Source organism: Haplochromis burtoni, unplaced genomic scaffold, assembly GCF_018398535.1.
Source record: "Haplochromis burtoni strain Fernald_Lab_line unplaced genomic scaffold, NCSU_Asbu1 Contig_19, whole genome shotgun sequence".
NCBI classification, from domain to species: Eukaryota; Metazoa; Chordata; class Actinopteri; order Cichliformes; family Cichlidae; genus Haplochromis; species Haplochromis burtoni.
In genome coordinates this window covers 1,785,956-1,810,070 of record NW_024582380.1, presented here as the reverse complement: position 1 = coordinate 1,810,070, position 24,115 = coordinate 1,785,956, and the positions used below count along the sequence as shown (strand labels likewise).

The following is a 24,115-nucleotide window of genomic DNA, read 5'->3' as shown; positions in this document are numbered from 1 at the left end:
CGCCTCTCCCCGGGACGCCCCAGCGCAACCCTGCATTCCCTTTCTCGGAAACGGGGGGGGGTGGAGGGGGGGGATGAGACAATTTACACACATATTCAGCAACCTCCCTTCCCAGTCTGTCTGCAATCCTGCATCATTGATGTACGGCCTATGAAAACACATTTGCAAAGTTTCTTGTGTTTTGCAAATAAGTCTGCCTTCTAAACAACTTGCAAATTAGCTTAGTTGTCCGGACAGCCCTTCTACAATTTCATTATGCATTTGAAGCTGCTCTTGTTTATTTAATTTTTTCCAACTTGTCGTCTCTCGTAAACACCATAGCTCTGCTATTTCCTCTGAATTTCCCTTGATATTTAGAAAACATAAGTAATGGAAAAAGATTGGAGCCTTAAAGTGGAGTTAATGCTATCATGTATGGGTTGTCAGTAAATTGAGTTTGTCTCTGGGCTATTGGAGCAGGGACTGGTGAGCCAGCGGGATTTAAGTCTCTTAATTGAATTATTTTGATTGCTGACTTGATTGATGGAGTCAAATGTGTAGCGTTTCCATGACTTTTTTTGTCTGACTAATTCTTCTTCCAACAGAGCCATACCAGACAGATACAATAGGAACCTGTAATCAATCACAACTGCAGCCCTGAGCATTTTGTCTGGAGAGAAATGTGCCTGCCATCAGGTCCGAGTTCCACAAGCCATCCAGACAACGTAAAACCAACAATGACATCAGATAGTAAAGCACTCTAAAGTCTAATCTTCCCATAATGCCATGCTAAACCCCACAGAGACCCACGGCGGGGAGAAAGGCTTTTTTTTTTTAATGCCTCAGTGCTGCTCCTCCTCCTCCCATGGCCTCTAGCTCTGTGTGCATGTGTGTGTGCATGTGTGTGTGTGTGCCCATGCATGTTGGGAAGCGAAAAAGAATTCAGGAGTGAATGGAGATGTCACTGTCAGACTCTGGCCTCCACATGAATCTGCTCCAGAATGACCATATTGGCAGCTTATCCGTATCTGTGTGTGTGTGTGTGTGTGAGCCCGTCGGGGGTCCGTCATTTCCCCTCCATGCCGAGTTCTTACGGCCCTGATTGGAGCCCGGCAGGACGCAGGTCTATATTTCATCCCATTCATATGAGGGAGGCTGTTTCATCTCGCACACACATGTTTCCCATTACACGTGTGTTTATTCTCCCCCATGATGTGCTCAGCCGTGGAAGTCCCTCATCATCTCTCCGATATTGGAAATCGGAGTTAGGGTCTGCTAAAGCAAACACAATATTCCAAAACCTCTCAGCTTCCCTTTATGAACTGTTCGGAGAACACGACCGTCGGCGTTGCGTCGGCTCCATTTAACGAGTTACCCTGGCGGTTTTGCCCCTCGAGGCTCCGTAGCACGAGATTTCACACTGCGATTTTAACCGGCTAATCTTAATGTGTGGCGCTCCATCCGCTGTTCTGCTGTCTCATCTTCCATTTTCCCCTTCGCCCTGAAAAGTTTGACTACTTTTAGCTATTCCTCTCATCTGTCTCAAGTCCCCCCCCCCAACTGTGAAACATGACAGCCCAAACATCCATCACATCACTCCTCTCTTCTCCTCTGCTGTCTCGGAGATGAAAGCTTTTTCTCTTTCAGACAAACCTCTGCGAGTCCTTTTCTTCGCGCCGAGCTAAGGCCCTATGTTGCTGCTTTTAGGAGCTCTGTTTGCTGCGTTTTCTGATTTATTTATACACTCCTGATTGTAGCGCCTCATGCATGTCAAGAATCTCAAAGTCTGAACCTTGCCATGTGCATTATGCGGGCTGAGTCAAATTCTTATTTGAAATATACATGAATGCATGAATATATTTATCGCCGAGAAGCCCCCGTGCATCCGGGAGAGTCTCATTTCCTGTAGTGGCCCTGCTTTGGAATGGAGTGGCGTGATCTTTGAAGGCGCCCCACATGCGGCCACCGAATAAGAGCGCCTGGTGCACCTCTCGCACAATGGATGGGGGTAGAGGGAAGGGAAATGATTTGGCTTCTCTTTTGGTGGGGCCGGAGCAGTCGCTTCAAAGCGGTGTGCCTGGCTGAGGCTTTAACCGGCCATCTCTCTGCATTAGATGTGCGTCCTGTGACGAGCCTTTGAAGGGTGGGAGCAGCTCTGGCTGGGAGATTGCGATTGCATTGCACAGGTGTTGGAGGGGGTTCGGCCTCTCAAAAAGAGACTTGCAAGTCAGTGGCTTCAATGGGATTGTGCTGCTCCACTCAGCCTTGCTTTAGTAGGCTGGAGTAAAATGTGTCGAGCCCAAGGGCCTGCAATGTGACGAGGCAACAGCTGCCGTGTCACGTTTGGATGTACACACACGCACATACAGGGGAAGGTAGTATGGATGTGCGTGCGTGCCAACTCAGGAGTCAGCTGTGGTTGGCTCGCCCAGATTAAGGTTTGAGTGTGCGTTACAGATGGCAGTAATAATGATCAGATAGCCCTTGTAATGGAGACGGCCCAGTTTGTAATGGCTTCCTAAAACAACACATGGAGCATCTTTACGAGGCCACAATCCGACCGGTTATCACAGAGCAAACTGCGCGAATGAGAACAGCGTCATGTCAAACAAGCTATTTATTAGCAGACGCATCACACACACAAGCATACATTTCATTTTAATACCGACAGCCTGCATCTTTGCCCGCGCGCTCCGCTTGTTAAAGGCGAGTGTTATCAGAGGAGACACAGACTCCCGCTGCACCAGTTAGGCCGTCCTCCCCTTTTTACATTCGCTGTTAATGAGCCTAATGATGTGTGTCTCCGCGATTGCATCAGTCAATATGCCGTTCAATACGGGTTTTAGAAAACCCACTGACAACTTAAGCATGTCCGCCTGGATAAGATCTCCCATCCAAGGCAAAGAAGAAAGAGGAACCAATTTGTCTTGGATTTGATGGGACATGTGTAGCTGTCTTTTACAATCATGAGCCCGAGATTGTAAGCGAGAGAATAGGCTTGTCACTCAAATTCTCCGATAAGAAGCTTCTTTTAAGAAATGGAAGGCAGCTGTGTATTAAAAGCACCGCGTCCTAGTTATTACAGTTCATCGTTGCTCTCTTCTACAGAGATCTGTTGTGCGCTGGAGATAGCTCTCAGTCTTTCTGTTGTGCTTCCTGTTTGATTTCAGTGCAGGTTTAGTTTCACTGTTTCAGAAGGTTTTGGGGTTTTTTTTTACATTTTATTTCTGTTTATGTCAGGAGGTGTTTAGTATATATGAGACCAGGGACATTTAGTTTTATGCTTTGTCGGAGAGTTGCCTCAAGGAGTTTTAACAATCTCAGCGTAGTGATTACAGATGTTTCTTTTTCTGCTCTGCTGCACTTATTTTTAGCCGGGCTTAGTTAGTGTAGCTTTCCACTCATGCACCTGAAATACATTCCCTTGTTTCTTTATATTTAGTTTACTTTGCTAATGTTGCTTTCTTTCTTCCTTCCTGCAAACACAAAAAAAGAAAAAAAAAATCCAGCGAAAGTCCTTTCTGACACTGATAAAAGCAGTTTCTTTTAGAAACCACACAGCATTTGATTGATCTGTCCCGTGGTCTTGATCCCTGGGCTTGGCTGATTAAACCTATCCATCAGCTTCTCTTATCAGTGGCCTAACAGATCGACTGCAGGACACTGAACTAAAACCCCGTGTATTGTTGTTACACAGAAAAAGTCAAAGGCTAAGAACAGGGAGGGAAGGGCTTTGCCTGAACCCCCCTCCCTTCTTCTTTTTCAAGGCACTGAGAACAAAGCATAAAAAAATTCCCCACTATGTTATTTTAAAGAACATGTATCCTGTAAAAAGCGGGTTTTAAGATGTAGGCATTCGTCATGCTATTGTCATTAGCATGCTGCCCATATTGAATTAACCTCTAAACGAGGCCTGAACAGTAGCGTCGCTGATTGTGATGAGTGTTTTCCTCCTGGAGGGAAAATCATAAAGTAATGCTTCCTGTCCGCAGTGTCAGCTTCCCACTAGAGATGTGACCCTGCACCCGGTCACAATTCACACAGACATCAGCCAGATAATGACATCGCTTTCACTGACAGGCTGTCGCTCACATGCCCCTGCAAGAATCCTCACAAACCAACACACACTTAAATGAACCTATGCAGGCATGCACTTGTGCATGCTTGGAAAAAACAAACAAACATAAAAAACAAAAACGAGGTCATACGAGCATGGTCCCCGTTATGAATCATCGGAATGATTTGCAAGTCTAATAACCAGTTTCATAAGACCTGCCTGTTATTTTCTGAAATAAATTTCAGTTTCTCATCTTCCGCCTGCGTGTTAAAGCAAATACATCAAGGCTACTAAAACGCTGGATGATTGCATGTCACTTTGCTTTCATTTATCTGCAAAGCATCTATTACCGTCATGTTGTCAAGTCGGTGCAAACGGCACGGGGGAGAAAAGCCAACAGATGGGCTTTTTAGAATTCACAGATGTAGGATTTTTGGGACAGTTTGTTGAGGATAAACCCCTCGTTCCCCCCTCGCTCTTATCTTATCGTAAACATCCTAAATTATGTTAACTTCTTAACACCAGGAAACACAGTATTTCACCGTGTCAACATATAGGCTCACGTTTCACTCGATAATGATCGCATCAGAGCTCGCATGCTGGTTTTTCTGCACTCTGCAGAGCATTTGAAAAACAGATAGTGCCGTCAAAGTTAACAACTCGCTGCCTTATCCAGAAACAATCAGCCTAAGTTTACATAGTCGGAATTTCGCGTTGAAAGAAGATAGTTTATTTAGCAAACCTGTTGCGGCATGCACTTGCGGAAACAGGTGTAGACCTGCTAGCTTGTCCGCTTGCTGCTCCTCATTTTTTTAAAGAGGAGGTGGGTGTGAGCACGTTTCCTTGCGTGGCACATTCATTAACCCGGTATCTGGCTAATCTCTTTGCTAATTCGTTTGGTTCTCCAAGTGCTCCTGTGTATTAATATCCTCTCTGTGCTGCCGCTCATGGGATGTAGTAGGAGCGTAGCCATGGCGATGATTGTGTCATTATTTTGCAGTCAGATGAGTGATATCTCAGAGGGCTCTAGCCGAGTTGTCCTGGCCAGTTGAGAGGAGCTGATTAGAATTGCAAATGGCCGCCAAGTGTTGTGTTTATTGTGTGTCTCAATATTGGAGACAATCAGGCGAATCAAAGCCCTCAGCTGGAGAGATGGGACTGAGGCACGGTGGGCCTCTCTGGTTGGCACCACGTCCTCAGATTTGCTCCCTCCTCCCCACCTCCCCTCTTTTTTTTTTCCCCCCTTCTCTCTGGTGCCCTCTCTCTCGGTTGACTCTGTCGTGTCTGTGTGTGTATATGTCCTGAAGTACATGGTCACAGCTGGAGAAAGGGAAGGAGAACGACACTAAATCCAGCACACTCAATCATCTGTAGTGTGGCGGTCCCTCTCACGCAGCTGAGAAATATTAAACACGCTCTATGATAATGAAAGCGCCCGCGACAGGCATAAATATCAGAGGCAAAGTGCGGAAGGATTAAAACGTCGTGTACGTTTGCTCATAACGCAAATTTGTCATTGATTTCATGGCTTCCTGAATCGTCAGAAACAGAATTATCAGCTATTCATCAGTGGGAATTCTCTCTCTCTTATTATTATTATTTTTTCTTTTTCCGATGCCTGCCTCTGATGAGGAATGGCTGCACATATTAAGGGGTCGGGTAGAATACTCAAATACCTGCATGCAGTACTCTTGTCAAGCCCTGCAAATGGAGCCTGTTGGCAGAGCGCCCTAGTTACGGCTGGGTGACAGAGTGCGGTCCAAAGTGCCCTAAACACACATTTTCTCCGCAAATCACTTGTGAATTGTTCTTCCTCAACGATAGGCCATTACCCCGATATTGACTCACTGTTTGTACAAGATTCGGAGAAATCCATCTGAAAGCCATCCAGTGCTGTTGGGTGAGACGGGAAGCGGTGGTTTTTAGCTCTCTGTGTAATTCACTCTGTCAGCTGCATACAGAGAGGCCTATCTTCTCTTGTTTCGCTACTGTTGGCTTTTAAAGAATGTGTAAGTATATATGCACATGTGAGAATGTGTGTGTTCTCAACCCTGTTCAAACAACCGGATGATTCCTCGGGTCATACGTGCTTCTCATATAACGCCAGTCGCAACAGGCATGTGCAAAGGCCAGGTACGGGCATGCACAGTGAGCAGGTATTGCTATGGGGAAATGACTGTTAAATTTAAGTTTTATTGCACCACACACATACTTTTTTAGTGATCGCTGCTGGAGGCAAAATGGAAAACAAGGTTTTCAGGAATGTGTCCACACTCTAAGATAAACCCCGAGACGTTCACTGGGAGACTTTTATCGTGACTCGCGAACAAAGAGAGCGAAGACCGGCAGCCTTCATAAGACTCGCATGTCCAATTTGATATGATCAAGAGTCACCGGCCTTGAAAGGCAACAGCCAGTGCCTGTGAGAGGCAGCAGCTCATGGCCTGTTTAGACAGAGATGTGTGTCATTGAGCTTGACACGCGGTTGATGAGAGATCCTTAGAATTGTGTGTGCGTGTTTGTGGAAGGAGAAAAGAGAGACCGGGTGAGTGTGTGTCAGATCGCCGACGTGGTTGTTTGTGAGTGTGTGAAACTAAGGAGGGAGTTCATGAGGTGACATCTCGTCAGCTGTTTGACTTTCCCAGTTTCCCAGGGAAGCAGTTTCAAGAACAATGCAGAAGAAAAACCACCAACCACCGACAATTGAAATGCCACAAAGAAAAAGAAGAAGAAGAAGAAGAAAAAAACCCCCGGTGCTGTTTGTTGGTGACTGAATTATTGCCGTTCCTCGAGATTGGAGACGGAGGGGGAAATGTGTGAGTGACTGCACAGTGCTTGTAGCAGACACATATCACCTACCGGACTCCTCTACCCATCCATCTCCCAGCACTCCTCACAATAGCAGGAATACATTAAAAAAAGAGAAAGTCAGGATGGAAGGGGACACAAGATAAATATTGTGTTAGTATTTTTCCTCCCTCTCCCGTGCAATTGTCTTTCACACTGACAGATGAACAATGGAAGTATTTTGAACTTTGCTGCGTGCTATCTTTTACTTCTGGGTTCAGAGCTGCGCTGTCAAAGCCAGACGTGTTCTGGCAGAGATTGATTGATTCGCTTTCTGTGCACCATGTCTTCCCTTTGTTCTTCCAGGAAGGCTTTGGTGTCTTTCCAGTATTCCAGATTTTCTGTAGCTGTGTCATATTAACACCTGTTAACAACATACAGGCTTATAAAATATAGATGTAGCTCCCCTTTGATCGTAAAGAGCTGCTGTAAAGTTCAACCTGCATGCGGTTCATTTCTGTATTCTATAGAGGCAAACTCAAATCTTTCTATAAGACCCCAACTCTGGAAGTCTTAATATGTTATTACATTAGGGCAGATTAATTTAAGAACTATTTGACCTTTTGGAATATATAATTATTTTTTACATTAATTAAGCAAGCATCAAAGTGAACATCAGGCTTGTTTCCCATATGGGAAAGAAATAGAAAAAACTTATAAAAGACTTGCATCAGATTTGGCTTGCTTCATATAGTGAATCATATAAGGCCACTTTCTCATTACTTTTGTATACTATTTTAGGAAGTATCCAAAACATACAAGTTTCATTTATATAATTTTTCTAAGGATCTTATATCTGTTCTCACTCTTTTATGCTTTTCATACAAGTTTCACACAAGACAGATACAAACTTTATAAGATTTATATATATCTTTTCCATATGGGTTAAGTTAGCATAAGACTGGAAATTGAGAAAAATGGTTTGTCCGGCTTTGTCCTATGTGAAAAAATTAATTAAAATATACCTGTAAGTCTTACAAATGATCAGGTCTCATTTTTATATAGAACACTAAATACAGTTTTAAAACGATATCATATCTTTTCACATTCACAACTTGATGCTATGTTAAGCTAACCTTTTGGGAAGCAAATAAACAAAATTTTGAAAAAGTCAAGTAATCCTTCAGAAGAAAGAGCACAAGTCTTAATATATTATCACATTATGGCAGATTCATTTAGGAACTGTTTGACCTTTTGGAATATATAATCACCTGCTCTTTCTTGCTAAGAATTATGATAAAGACTATGCTATTTATGAAGCTAGCAAGCAAGCATAAGCAAATTATCACAATATATCTCATTTTATATGACACAAACTGAAGTGAAAATGTCATGTTATTTTTTGGTATTCAAAAGCTTTATGCTAGGTTGAGCTAACCATTTTTAGAAGCAAGCGTTAAAGTGTTTAAAGAAAAAGAATAGAAATCAAGAGAATTAGCTATTCTGTCCTATGTCACAAATTAACTTAAATGGACCTTTAGGTCTTAAAAACTATCATATTCCATTTTTATATGACACAAACTGGAGAGTAAAACCAAAATGTTTTCTTATTGTACTAACTTTATGCTAGGTTAAGCTAGCCTTTTGGAAAACAAGCAAGTATCAGTGTAGCTTACTTTAAACAGAGAAATTACTTACTTTTGTCACATAGGACAGAGCAGGGTAACCTAAATGCACCTTAAGGTCTTAGAAATGATCATATCTCATGTTTATAAACTGAAGCATTAAAGTGACATGTTCTCTTATGACGTTTAGAACTTTATGCTAGGTTAAGCTAGCCTTTTGGGAAGCAAATAAACAAAATTCTCAAAATGTCAAGCTATCCCTCAGAGGAAAAACCACATTAGTAATGGGTGTCCAGTGTGTTTTGGTGATTTGATTTGATTCCCAGATGTAAACCGGGCAGCTGCACTTCATCACGGTGTTTCTAAGAGCCACTTTTATTAGAAGCACAAGTTTGGAAAATTAGCAACAAACCGTATCCAGACCCTCATCCTCAATAAGCTTTTTTACTTGCTTCATTATTCAGTCTAAAACTGAGATCCCTCAAGTAATTTTAACCATGCTGAGATAGGAGGGCAATTGTTAGCAATTGAATTTAACCATGACTGGCTGTATCTGAGCTGAACAGAAATTAAATAACTTTTTAACGTTTTAGTGTGTGTGTGTGTGTGTGTGTGTGTGTGTGTGTGTGTGTGTGTGTGTGTGTGTGTGTGTGTGTGTGTGTTGGATGTGTTTATTAGTGCATGTGACTGAGCAGCAATTTTTTTTTTAATGAAAATGTTTTCTAAGGGCTTATTGATGGGGTTAGAGATACCAAGCACAAAAAGGCCTCTGGTAGCATGTTTGCAAGCTGTGTGGGTTTGATAATGGTTATGTTTTTTTTTCTTTCCCCTGGTTTCTTCCTGTGCTCCCTTAAGTGGGAGTGAAACCCAGTCGGGGTGAGGGTGAGGGATGCTATTGTTCGTCTGGGAGGTTCTCCTGATTTCTCCCCCTTTTCGGTCTGCTCGGCACTGATTGTAGCCTCGCATCCCGGTCCAGCTCTCGACTCTCTGCCCTGCTGCAGCTCGTCCTCGGGGATCCTTCTCTCTGTGATCGTCCAGCAGCCCACACCTCATTTACACGCACATTCATCGCAAACTTTGGCTCAATCGGGGCGTCTGGCACACAGGCCCGCTCACCGTCACCCACTCAGGCCTGCACGGACACATGTATAATCTGCACACAGCCACACAAGCACATATACAGTGAGTTTGGGCCAGGCGGGTTTGGCTGTGACTGTAGACTGGGCCTGTGGAGAGATCTTTACGGAGCATGCAGAGCCCATCTGTGGCTGCTCCTCAGTGATGGGAGGCAGCTGGCTGTGTGTGTGTGTGTGTGTGTGTGTGTCTGTGTGTGTTGTGTTGTGGCCAGGAAAGGGGCTAGGGGAGAGGAAAGAGCCTTGTGTGTGTTTGGGTCACAGAGCAACCTCAGAATGAGGGCTAAACTCAGGCTGAAACTGACCCAATGTCTCTCAAGCGAACAGTCTCTCTTCTCTTCTCTTCTCTTCTCTTCTCTTCTCTTCTCTTCTCTTCTCTTCTCTTCTCTTCTCTTCTCTTCTCTTCTCTTCTCTTCTCTTCAGCCCTCCAGCTGGAAGAGCTCAATCCCCGAGCTGAAGAATGAATAAGTGGAGGCCCAGAGAGCAACAGTCTGGGCCTTCTCTTGCTGTCAGCGATACCGTGGATGACGTTCAATCACGCCGCATACACCCATGCTCGCTTAACTCCCCTGCTCTTAGGGAGGGATGGGCTCAGCTCCGACAGAAACCACAGAGGCCATAAGAAGAAACAGATTATGCTCTTTCTCCTCCCTAATGACTTCTGACACTCCTCTCGCTCAACAGTGCTCTTCAGCTTGTTCGTCTGGAAACAACGTCCACTTCTGTCCTACTTGTGGCAAGGCCATCTGGGCATCATCTTGTTAGCTCATTACAGCCGCTGATGGTGTTATGCTAGCCCTTCATGTGACAGTGATAGAGGGCAAGCATACGGGGCTTGTTTTTGAACACGAGGGGTGTGTGCGCTTGCGTTGGAGCTCATCCGTTTGCCACTGTTATGAGCCACGCTGGATGGGATCTGATCTGCTCTGCATGCCAGCCTGTTGACTGAGCTAACTAAAGCTAGTGTCGTGTTTGTGTGTTTCTGTGAGAAAGAGAGAGAAAAAGGAAGCCTGTGTTCACACATACAAAAGCAGTTCTCTGCAGGGTGGAATTCAGGATATTCTGTCTGTCTTTTTTTTGCCTCTGACATCGTCATTTATGTCCCTCTAATGGGGACAGCCCGGAGGGAAAATACCAAGCTTTCTACTTTTCAGCAAGTCACTGTTGCCAAGTCTGGCCTACAGTGCAGCTTGGACCGGAGTTTATAGTTTATCCAATATCGCTACCCTCTGGCTAGTTTGTTGTTCTTTTTCTATAATAAGGGTCAAATCCTTCCTGCTTTACTAAACAGTTCTGGGGCCAGATGGACCTTGTTTTTCTTAATTTCAGGATGCTTGTGTTTGCTCATGTGTCTTTATGTGTGTGTGTGGGGCCTGGGTGAGCATTGGAGGCGACTTGTTTACTGTGCTTGACATGTGAGGAAATCTGTGTGTGTACACTGCGGGGCGTGTGTTTATGCGCGTGTGTTTATAGTCAGGCCTCCCTAAGAACATCTGCCCCCGCGATAGCCTGACAGAAGCCAGCTATGTATACAACCGATCGGGGTCGGGCTGCGGGCTACGAGCGCAACCCTGCGACCAGCTCACCTTCTCGAAGCTTCGGACCGGTTTGGGGTCTGGTTTTGTCGTCGTTCACGTGAATTAGTGGCAAAACTCTCTTTGGCCTGAAACGACCATGCCACATTAAGAGCGAAGCCATTTCAGAACCCGCTATTTGAATGTTTTCATTGCGAGGCCGAGCAAGCAGTTGGCTGCACCTAGAGGGAAATGAAAGGCCAAAGCAGTCCCTGGTAGCAGGCAATTATTTAATATTGATTGACTTGAATGAGAACAGGACGCATTTGTACCCTGTGATTACACAAAACATAGACTGCCTCGAGTGAATGAATCTGTTGTAAATCCCTGCCGCCGCACACTATCTTACACAAGCGCTCAACCACAATGCTCTTTGCATAACACGGCTCTGTGTTCTTTGCAGACTTAAGCATAACTGTGTCACACGGGTGCTTTACTGCAGGGAGACTCTAGTATCTGTTTGAGCGGCAAACTTATGGAGTATTGATTGAAATGTTAGGAAATGTCTCACGCCGTATGGAAAGTGTAATCTCTAATAATAGGTGGGGGGTGGGGGCGGCCATGCTGATTGTGTGGATAATGCAGAGAGAGAAGAAGTAATTGGTGAGGGAACAGATCTCCTGGTGGGATAATTACCACGCTGATATCAGGGGGAATTGAATACCTGTTGTCGTTTGTGGAGAGCGTGCATATGTTTGTTATTTTACATGATTTTATGTATTGTAAAGGCTGAAGAGAACGAGAGAGTAATTATGCGCCCAGCTGCAAAATCGAGACATTAAGAGAAGAGCCGGTGCCTGCATCTGGGGCCTGGCACGGAGGAATTAACTGTGTATACGTCGCAGAAATGTAATTGATTTTAATTGATATGTATGGCATGTTCGTGCTGCTGCTCAGGAGGAACAAATCAATTTGACACCATTCTGTTGATATGAGCCGTCTCTGCCCATTTCTCTCTCAGTTCCTGTGCCTCGGGTCCATTCATTCAGCAGCCAAGGCTGCCTGCCAGCGCAACGCTCGGGGCAGAGGCTCGGGCTGACTGGACGGGGGTGGAGAACATGGCGGTGGTGGGGGGAGATTGAGGCTCTGTAAGGGGTTTTGAGTGGGCCTTAGTGTAGGCGGCGTTTTATATGAAAGTCGGTGAGGGCAGGGTGCTTGAATAGGGGTGGCTGGGAAGTTGGGCTGGGAAGGCCTAGGATGCACCCCACAGTGCTTTTGTGTGCTCTCACATCCGTGTGTGTGTGTGTGTGTGTGTGTGCGCATATGGGAAGGTGGGTGGGGGGTGTAGCATATTTGAGATCATGTGCTCATATTCACCAGTGGAATGTAAAAAGAAAAGGGTGGGAGGGTGGGGGGCTCTCCTCTCTTTTTGCTTCGTTGTTTTCTGTTCCCTCTCCACCACAGCGTAGGTATGTTTGCATAAGCTCTTTACAGGATTCAGCATGCTGTGGAGCCATCCAGATGAAACAAAACCAACCTCATTTGGTTGTTTTGAAAATGATTCTCTTTATTTTGCTTGGTTCAGGCAGATCCACCTCGTTTGACATGAGGGGAATAAAGGCTCTCTCACGTTCAGGGTCATTTCCCAGAAACATTATTTGTATCTGCACAGCTCTTCCTCTGTGCGCTCAACCTTCTTTCATCAACAGGTCTTAAAAAGTCTCCAGACAACATGAATGAAAGATGCAATTCACCCCCACCCCACCGCCAACCCCCTTTTTTCCCTTTTCGACCTCCTCAAAAGTACAATAATCTTCAGTCACTCGTCTCCTCCTCTTCATTGCGTGGCTGTGTGTAGCACCGGAGTGGCGCTGATTAAGCCAACAGAGAGACAAACAGGAGACAAAGTCCCAGCCCACCAGTTTAGTTTCACATCCTGGACTGGAGCTGGGCCGCAGCTTGCCAAGTGGAGGGCTTTTAAACTGGGCTAAACACTAATTGCTGCCCTATTTCTTTTATGTTGCTTCTTTCCCATCTGCGATGGCGCTTCCAGACCTCCACAGCAGCCAGAGCCTCATTATAGCAGACAGTTAACAAAGGCTGGGAAACAGAAGCGGAGAATTCACTTAGGATAGCTATCTAACTGCCAACTAGGAGGCCTGCTTGGAAAATTGAATCAATGACAGGGGCCGGCTCGTGATGAAATCCTTCAGGGATATTAAGATATTAAGATTTTTTGGAAATCTTAATTATTCATCTAAATGGTTGCGGCTCGCTTTGATAACGGAATAAATAGCCTGTAAAAGCGAGGAGTCCAGTGTGAGGCTACTCGTTTTAGTTGCTAGCCAGACTTTTAAATGTTTGAATCAGAACATTTGACCAAAAAAACCCCAAAAATTGCCAACAATTTACCTACAAAGAAAACAGAAACTGCAAGCTACTTGTTGAGTGAAACAAACAGCAGTGTAATCATGATGTTTGCCTCCTCTTTCTCCTTTTCCCCCCTGCTCTGTGGTTTCATGCTTGTTTTTCTGTGTGTGTGTGTGTGTGTGTGTGTGTGTGTGTGTGTGTGTGTGTGTGTGTGTGTGTGTGTGTGTGTGGAGAGAGAGAAGCGAGGGGGAGGATGGAGAAAGGGGTGGTGGTGGTGATGAGGGAAAATCGGAATGAGGGAAATGTTGAGGAGGTGAATGAGAGGGAAGGATAAAGCAATGGGGAATGAGATTGTGGAGTAGAAATAGAGGGGGCTGGGGGGGTAGATGGAGGAATAGCAAGAAGGTGGGGAGGGGAGGGGTGGTCAGTAACAAAGCCTAATGTTGCCATGGAAACTTGTTTATGCCTCACTGATGCATCTTGTAGATCCAATTAGAGACTGATTGTGTCTGTGTCTTCATAGACGTACGCACGTGTAACTGGGCACAGCGCACACACACACACACACACACACACATGCATGAAAACATATGGATGCACGCATACACACAAGTGCACGAGCACACAAGCGCATGCAAATTGTTGCTGCTGAAAATAGGCAGATTGTCGGGAGACGTAGGACAAAAGGATACCCCGAGTTCCCTCTCTCTTATCGGCCCTTGAATTTGCACAACCCCTCCCCTCAACCTCCACCCCCCTGAGCCTCAGACAATGGCGGCCAAATAACGTCTCACCCGCTTCCAAGCGTTGTATAAGACCCCCCCCCCATATACCCACCATCCCACACATGCTTTCATGACATCATATTCAGCCGGGCTGACAGAGAGGATTTCGACCACTTTGCATGTCTCTTATCTTATATCTCATATCTCTTTTGTGAATGAACTCATATGTTTGGTAATGACCCTGTCTGAGATGAATGGCCATGAATGTTAATCCAATCATGTTAATTTTCATGGGGGGGGGGGGGTTTCTTCTGAAGATTGAAGACTTTTTAAAAGATCATTTCTTAGAATGGGTGGGTATTTGCCAGCGTTTAACATCATCAGAGAAAGAAGATTGGTGATCACGCAGCACCACCGCCGTTGCCGCCGCCTCCCCCCAATAAGCTCGACCACACTCGCGCACTTACACTATCAGGCATCAGTTCTCTACTTTCATCCGGGGCTGTCTGAGGAGTCAGTTATTTACTGGTGAAATGATGTGTGTGACGATGAAATGAGGGGCTGTAGATAAGGTGAGATTACACTGTGAAGGGTAAAAAAAAAAGAGGGAAGAGACTGTGAGAGAGAGGGGGGGACAGAGAGGGGCCCAACCCCTGATGTCTTGTTAAAACACAAGGGATCAGAAAAAACAACAAATGCATCGCGCGTTGCTAAATCCTGCTTAAATCCGCTGGCATGGGCAGATCTAGCAGATAGCCCTGCTGCTCTGCTCGCTGTCTGCGCCCATGACACACGCACGCACACACACAGACACGTACACGTACATAAACACACCCGTGGTCAGTCCGGCTGTCTGGGTTAATGCTTGGCTAACTGGGACAGCAGAGTTGAACCATGTTGACATTTTAAGCCTCAAACAAGTCCAGAACAATGATTCAGCCCGTCCAGCCCCCACCCCACATCAGACTGCAACCTCAGCCCATTTTGCTGACCGCACATACACACACACACAGGCAGGCGTGCATAAACATACACACCACTGCCCAAACATACTGCTTAGTACTTGGCGTGTCCCCACCGCCTCCTCTCTTCACATACACTTACAGACAAACACACACTGGGTCTCCTCCTGTTCCCCACCTTTAGTGAATAAAGGAGAACAAGAGCTGATCTGATTGAGTTGGCAGCAGAGAGCGAGGTGGAGAGGTACAGTAAGGCCAGATGGATTATCTTAATCCTTCAGTAGATGATCACGGCAGAGGGGAAGATGAACCGGGAAGCTGTAAGCTCCCAGCAGACCCCTGGTACAATGTTTTCCTCCAGAGATGCAGGCTACTGAAGTAGATGCCATGTGAATACCACGCCGACAGGCTGGTATTATCCAAAACTCAAAAAATCGGAAATTATGAAGAAGCTTTTTTTCAAAAATGTGATGTAATCCGACCCGTACGGCCATTTCTGTGGCGGCCATTTTGTGTCAGGCCATCTTGTTTCCCTTCTCGCAAACTTTTGGTATGCTTTGATTCATATCCAAGTATGAGAAGGAACTTAAGGGGATTTGTGTGAAACACACTAATGCTGAACAATGTCAAGCTGCTACATGTAGTGTTTTTGCGGGGCTAAATTAACTGCACTCTGCCTAAAAGGCCATGCCAGACAAATCTAAACCCATAACTCCGACAGCTCAAAGTATTAAGGCTGTATAAACTGTTGCTGAATTATGCGGCTGCTTTTCCAGACTTAGTTTTTTATGTGTTTGTAACAATTTCTTTTCTTTTTCTCGCCCCCTCCCCACTCTCAGGTTTGTGGCTGGAAAAGGCCTGGTGATTTACCCCGACATCGGGGACAAGCTGGATATCATCTGTCCCAAAGCGGACCAAGGGAGAGACTACGAATACTACAAGTTGTATCTGGTGAAGAGGGAGCAGGCGGAGAGCTGCAGTACAGTCCTCGATCCTAACGTCCTGGTCAACTGTAACAAACCCGAGAAGGACATCAAGTTCACCATCAAATTCCAGGAGTTCAGCCCCAACTACATGGGCTTGGAGTTCAAGAGGAACGTCAACTACTACATCACCTGTAAGTTTGTCGTGAAAGATGATTTATTGTTGATATTTAGCTTTTTAACCTTCATTTAACCGCAGAGGCCCGACTGAACGATCTGAGTAATAATCTCTGCTTCACACTCAGTTACACACAGTCACACCTGGGAGTTTCCTAGGAAAACTGCATTTTAATGGCCGCTGCAGCAGCACCACAGCAGCAGCTAGAGAGCAGAGCGGTATTAGGTGTTTAGGATGGAAATGTTCCATATCATTACGGGACCTTAAAGTGGCAACCTTGACTGACTGCTGAATGTTGGGTTTTTTATTTTTTACATTTTTGTGGTGGGAAAAATAGAATTTTCTGCAGTCGTCTAAAGTCACCGAGTAGATTTACTGCTGCTATTTAGTTCTGCGCTCGGGCACTGTTTCGATATTTCACTTAAAGTTTTCAGCCTGATTCTACTTTATTCTTTCAAACTGCTGTTTTACAGAGAACAACACCACGGTAAAAGCAGCTATATTGCAGTTCCCACTAGATGCAGCGTTTTAGGTTTAAATATTGCTTTTTTGCTAAAACGTCAGTAATAAAATAAACACTTGTCTGTTTCCGTTTTACTGACCGCCAGCTGTCTTAAAAAAGCACAGGAAGCTGTTGACTTATTTATTCTAGCTTTTCCTCGAGCTCATACAGAAGAAAAGGCTTCAAATCTTTTGGAAATCTTTTTAAGCCTGAACATTACTGCCCTTGTTTGGTCTGAGATGACTGTGACAGTGACTTAATACACTGTTTTTAGTTTGTTTAGCTTTGAAGTTTATTATGTTGGACCTCAGTCTTTTATAACATGTATGTGTGTATATGTACTTTACATACGTGCATTTGTGTGCATATTATTATATTTAACCGCTGCTGATTGAAGTTAAATAAAGGTTAATTTAACACAACATAAACAATTAGAATGCAATTATATTATAATAATATGAGGTAATATTTCATTCCATTTCCTAAAAAATAAAAATAAAAAAGTACTATTTTTACTTTTTTTTCTACATGATGGAAATGCAAAAATACAGTGCATTTGTTGCACTCTTATTTTATCACTTCCACTAACTCGAGCGTACCTTTTCATCACCAGAGCGAAACGTTTCAGACAGATGGGCGTGCGATAATGCCAAATTTGTCACAGAGAGGCAGCTGAACATATATGGAGACTTCAGTTTGCAAAGATAAATAAATAGTGAACAGTTTGGGCTTAAATGTAGCTTTTCTTTTACGGAAATGTGTATTTTCTCTGTAATTAGTGCCAAAAGTAAAGTAAAACTGTAAAGCTATTTTTGGGAAATATCCTGGAAAATTATTAAGAAATTACAAACTTGTAGAATTAAAGTTTTTTGCCCTTCCATCTAATGTGTACTTTTACCATATTTTGTTTAGTAATAATGCTTGTGTAGTGTTAAATTTACTTACTAAAAAATTAAAGATTGTAGATTGTGCAAACTTTCCCCTACACATATTTTTTAGACACTGTCAAAATAAATTATTACTGCTTCCTTATTATAGGTGACTATTTTTGCAGTCACGCAGGAACAATAGCAGAGTCTTGCTCTCTGGTTGGCTTTAGGACAGATCTTTTAATTTGTAACCTCACTTGTCTGTCTATGAGTAAAGGACTTTTAGTAGAGGGTGTCAAAGGAACTGGGTCTGTCACTGTACTGGGTGGCGGTTGCTGCCTTTCACACAGATTCCTGCTCGTGTAATTTGATGCCGTAGTAATTACCTCAGAGTTAGCAATGGGTGTAAGAGCTGGAAGGAGTTCTCGTGGTTGGACTGCTCCTTTACGTACTATATTTTCCTTTAAGGATTGAGGCTCAGCAGGGGAAAAAACTGATGGGACCGCGTCTATCTCTAAACTTGGCTGTGTAAATCTGCTTCACCCAAGTGTCTGGTTGAGTAATTTAGCACTGAAGTAATGACCAGTGGTTTAACAGGTGGGGTCAGAGGAGCCGGAAAATCCAGAATCACAGCAGTGTCTGGTTCTTTCGTGGGTTTGAGGTCTTTCTCCTGGAGAATGTAGAAAACCTCAATCCTGTTACTCCGAACCCTGGAAAAAGGTTGACAGGGGGTGACTTAGAAACAAGTCAGACTTTTGGGATCTTGGGCTGAAACGTGCAATTTCAAAATGGACAGGACCATTTTAAACCTGATGGAATAGGAGAAGTTGTCCTGATAATCCTGGAAGATACCAATACCGGTCGGCCGCCTCCTCCTGCTTCTCTCTAAATACATCGAATGCCATGTTTTGGGATTTTAGGATGTCCCTAGGTTCGAGTCATCAGAATTGAAGCTGTTAGTAGTTGTGCATCAAATATAGCTTGCTAAAAATTCAGAGAATGGACTGTGGAGCATCTGGCCTTGAAACCTCATTTATTATTTGTATTTACCTGAAAAACTCACACCTGAAAAACCAGATATAAAGTGCAGTTTTGACACATTTAAAAGATAAAATCATTACGAATTTAAAGCAACTATTATAGATCCTCTTTTGGTTTCTAGCCTTGCCAGCATGAGAAGAGGCTTGGCAACTCCAGTTTAAACTCTCAAAGCCTTCAAAGAGAAACAAAAACAGGGGTTTTATCTCAGGTACTTTACTTCATTGCAAACAGTTTAACATGTAGAGACGGTTGGTTTGTATATGTCTTATTAACTCACTGTCCTTTTGCCGTCCTTCAACACAAGGATTATCATGTCTTCAACAGCCTTAGTTTCTGGCTGACGTTGGAGGAGTTCTATCACTGGTGCGATCTAAAAAAAACATAAAGCATATGATTCACACTTAAATGCACTCTGATAAGACTGCAGCAGACATTCATTGTTAGTTTTGGCTTGGTGGTAACAGTAAATCTCACCTGACATCTTTTAACTGTTGATAAGCCAGCCGAGCTGCAGAGGCAGATCGTGCATGAGCGTATCAAAAAAACAACGTTAATTTGTTTTATTCGGGAAAGTCGAAAGACAACATGCATTTTTACTGTATATTATGTTTGTTTAGAACCACTCTTTAATGCTCTGCAGCCTGAAAGTCAACTAGGAGGAACTCTTGAAGCTCTTATTTGAACTGAGCTGTTTCTGTCATAAGCAGGAATCAGCACAGATGTGCATCAGAAGTTGCACCACCACCACGTCTTTACTGATATTCACTGAGGTTTCAGAACGTCATCAAATGTCGTCTTTATCGGGGAAGGAGCTAATGATTTCAATCTGCAAAAAGATGAAACACTTGCTGTTTTTGTCTTTTTTATGGGATTCTGCACATGATAACATACTGAGCTAATAAAGGAAAATAAGGCCTTGTTTTGCTTACTTAGGCTCTAATTTTATCTTCTGTTAGTATTTATTTTTTTTAAGTTGTCTGACTTTAAAACATTTCTAAAATTAGACGTAGAGTTTTGCTTGATCTTGTCTCAGAAAACAGTCAGTCAAAGTCTTCATTGCATCTGTGATTTATTCTGAAACTATTAGAGATGACTCTGACATTAGAAACACACTGTCTAAACTCATGCAACAAGCTGCCGTATGCCAGAGGATGACTGGCACAATGAGAAATTACTGCAGGAAAACATGGACCCAGTACCAGTCTCCTCTAATGAGGCGTGATACATAACAGTGTTTTATCCAACACATAATTAACTTTTTTTTTATATTTCCAAATATTCACAAAGCACGATTAATCTCCTTATGTTACATTTTTCCCAAATAAGAACATAAGTCTTCCTTGCATGGTTTAACTGTATAAAATGTAACTTTGGGTATAAAACATCTCCAAAGTTCAGATGTGTAGATTTTAGTCTCACAAGTGGCTTCTGTTTTTTTCACACTCTCCACACACACAAATTAAATCGCACATATGTTTCTCTTTTCATGTGTAGCGGTTCAATCGATACTTGCGAACTCCCCCTCACAAACGGGGATGCAGAGAAGCATGAAGCTTGTGATGTTATCAAGGGACGTTTTTAGAGAGGGGTGGGCTGCTGTTGCAACGCATCTCGTGGACTTTTAGAAATATTTCTTTGAGCTTTATTACGCCCACATGTCTTGCAGATAACACCTTGGGCATTTTTTATTTTTATTTTTGGGCGTCTTCCTCAAAGTTTTGCTAACCAGCTGTTTGCAGAGCTTCTCCGCATATTGTCTTCATAAATATTAGAGCGAACTTTATTAATGGCACATGCATCTCCGTGCATCCCGACTGCGGTTTGAGCGAACATCAGCTTTACTTTAGCTCGAATGAGCTTTTCTGCAACGTTCTCTTGTGTCTCTGCTCCATAACAGCATTCCTGCTGATGTGTGTTTTTTTATGTAAGCATTAGGAGCACTTAACACTCTCTCCATAGTGTTTTCTCACAGAAGCAGTTGTAAATCCTTCACGGGGGAGTCTGGTCGTGCAGAATCCAGCCTGATGGTGGATCATTATTAGGCTCATATACTGTAACGTTTTCGTGTCAGCAGTAATCGGATGTAGTATTTGTCTTGGTATTATGGTAATGTTGTTGTCCTTTGCAACAGGAAAAGCTTGTTTTATTTATTCCACCGCAGCCTGTGCATACACCATGACACACTTCATCTATCATTTAGATAATGGCCATGCGTGGCTGGCGCATATGTGTGTGTTATGTGTGCATTTCCTTGAGGGAGCAAGAGAAGTGAGAATAAGCACCTGCATTGAACGCACCGCCTGCTTTACCTGTGCAGCAGTGTGTGTGTGTGTGTGTGTGTGTGTGTGTGTGTGTGTGTGTGTGTGTGTGTGTGTGTGTGTGTGTGTGTGTGTGTGTGTTTTGAGGCCCCCTTAGGCAAGCTTATCCCTGCCTAGAAGATGTGAGTAGGTTATCCCAGTGACTCTGTGGGAATGTGGTCCGGTCAGCCAGCAGAGCGGTGTAAATCTGCTCTGTGTATAATGACCTGGCTTATCTGCTCTGATTAACGGTCAGACGGGAAAGACACCGTTTGAGATCAGAAGAAGACGCACAGAGGAGTGGACATTCCACTCAATCTACTGGCAGTCTTTTTCTTGTCCACACCCGACCTCCAGTCTGACTCCGTGGCTCTGTTAGCCCCTTTATCATTCGCACACCCCCACTCCCATCCTTTACCTCGTCTCTTTCCGTGGGGCAGAATAAGCAACAAAAGGTTTGGGGTAAAGTAAGCACCAAATGGTGAGCGTGTGTGTGTTGACTCTGGTGATCACCACAGGGGATCCCGTCCACTCATCCCAGCCCCGCTCTTACAGGAGTCGTGGGTTTAAAGGTCAAAATTCATGGCCAAGGGGTCACGGAAACACAGCAGGGGGTCAGTAATGATAACCCTGCACTGATCTTAATCCCAGACCTTCAGTTCCCTCCATGCCAGCTATGTACACACACATAAACACACATACACATTCCCACCCCCCATCCAGGTGTAAAAGCGGACAAACTGGTTATATTTCATTGCGTTGTCTAAACACGTGGATTTTGAACGAGCTGTTTGTGAGCAAAATGACTGCGGCGCGTTTGGGGGTTAAAGGCAGGAGAGAGGTGATTTTAGACAGGAGGCTTTTAAAGGAAAAGGAAATATAATGGGGAAAATGAGCAACAGAGCGGTAAGAGAGAGAGGGAGGACAAGCATACACGCCTGTACAAATATATACACAGGCACTCTTTATATGTCACCTAGCAGGAGCCAAAAAAAAATAGTCCCTTCATTTTCTCTCCCATTCGCTCCTCATTGAGATAATGTAGCGTGACTGCTTGGTTAGACGTTTGCAGTGGTTAACCGGGCCGGTGAAGCTCTGCTAGATATAAGGGAAAAAAGGCCACGAGGCAGGAGACGGAGGCAACCTATCGTGGTGCACTTCTCTTCCCGTGTAGCGGGGCAGAGTAAGCCTGATGCCTCCCGACAGCTGTCACTCTCCATCACAGTGTACCATCATGGACACTGACACGCACAGACTTCCCCACCAGAATGCTGCCGCAGTGGTGCACACATTGTCTTACCTCCACAAGATATGCCCCACTGAAAGAGAGAAAGTAGGCAGGAAGGGGGAGAGGGGGGGGAGCAACCGAAAAGGAGGGGGAAAAAAAGCCCAAAAACATTATGTCTGCTCACAGCAAACAGTGTAGCTGATTTTATTTCTTTGACTTTCCACATAAATCTGTCGGAACACCTTCTGATTGTTTGTTCTGGAAACAGAAAGAGACTGTTGTTGTCATCTGAGAATAAGTCAGTCACGAAAGACCCGTATTTATCTCCCAAAACACTTAAAGATGGGTGCTTATCCAGTATTTGAAAATCACTGCCCGAGAACATCTGACAAACTGCATTTGACACACTGAGATGATTTTTTTTTTTTTCATTTCTGTGGTGCTCACGCCTCATAGTATGCTTTTTGATGTGGACTCTCCTCTACATAAGTATCTCTATTATTTATTTTTTTGCTTCAGCCCACACATAATACCCCTCCATCCAACCACCACCTATAGCAGTCATCTTCCCCCTGGATAACATTCGCATATATAAGAATTTTTTTTTTTGGCCTTGGAGTTGTTGGAGGTTGAGGATGAAACCCTGGGATCGGCTGCAGAAGATCACAAGATCCTCCCTTGCCCCACATTTGCATGCAAGGACATAAACTCTCTATCATACCTCGCATGCACTAATGCAAGGTTCACAACTTCGGGAAGCTGGAAACACGCATACAAATGCAAAGGCACGTACACAGCCAAATAAATATACATCGACACTAGTGGCTCGATTATGATGTAGCGCAATAACAGTAATCTGATTAAAAAAAAAGTGTTAAATGTCATCTTTTAGAGTTAACATAAAATTACCATAATCAAATCACAGGCACTCAGAAACAAGGCAGCTGCAGTTGTCAGCGGAGCATTTAAACTACACAAAGGCATTTTGATTGTCAGATTATAGAGATGCAAATAACTCGCACATTTCTTAACTGGCAATTAAATGATTTTTTTTGTCAAGAAATGATAACTGTTAACATCTGGTAGCCTCCCTCTGTAAAAATCACACTGAAATATTTTAATTACAAGCAAGAGGCTCCGTGTAGGATTTTCCTTTTGCATCAATTATGGCCTCTCCTACATACTTATTATAAGTAGAGAACAAAAGCTGTATTGTTTCATTGCATATTTATCAGATTGTGGACATTGAAGAAAAAAACCCCAAAATCTCTGACAGGCACTGAAATAATAATTTGTAATGTTGGCAAACATTTCTGTCTGTCCTGTTTTGTAAAACGTTACAGTTTAAAAGCATAAAAGACTCTAAAAGCAATATTAATGAAGCAGTTTTAACATCCTTTTGATTCAAAAGTTATAAATAGCATTTGTAAAAGAAGCAAAAAACAAAAGATGCCTCGAGTAACCCTTAAATGTAATCATACATGATTAAGTTCAGTGTGTGTTTTAAGTTATTGAGTATTGATCGTAGAGAGTAATAGTTGTTGATTGACTAAATAACTGTCATTGATGTTACTGATTACAGGTTAAAGCGGCTAATCAGTAAGCTTTAAAGGATTCCATTTTCAAAAGTAAACCCCGCTAACAGGTCAGGTTATCACCGGTGAAGCATCATGGCCTGGACTAAGGAGATTTAAACCCCCACCACCACCACCCTCCCCCCGTGAGTGAACATAGCCCAGTGTTTATTAGAGTGCCAGTGTAATATATGACTTTCTGCTTGCTTTGCAAATCTATCCGGGCCGCCTCTGCTAGCTCTCCTTTGGATATTTCATTCAGAGAGGGTTAGCAGGCACAGCATGATTGTCGCTGGTTATTGCCTTTCGTTTATTACAGAGGAGCTTGTTTAGAGTCGGAGGCGGGGGGGG

At 43.8% G+C, this 24,115-nt stretch overlaps 1 protein-coding gene across 1 annotated transcript in view; it reads left to right on the top strand.

Moving 5' to 3' along the window:
- efnb1 (ephrin-B1) overlaps positions 1–24,115 on the top strand; it is a 56,501-nt gene that overhangs the window by 8,615 nt on the left and 23,771 nt on the right. Inside the window, exon 2 of the mRNA XM_005916496.3 lies at positions 15,992–16,269. Coding sequence (XP_005916558.1) covers positions 15,992–16,269 — 278 coding nt within the window. The remainder of the gene's footprint in view (positions 1–15,991; positions 16,270–24,115) is intronic.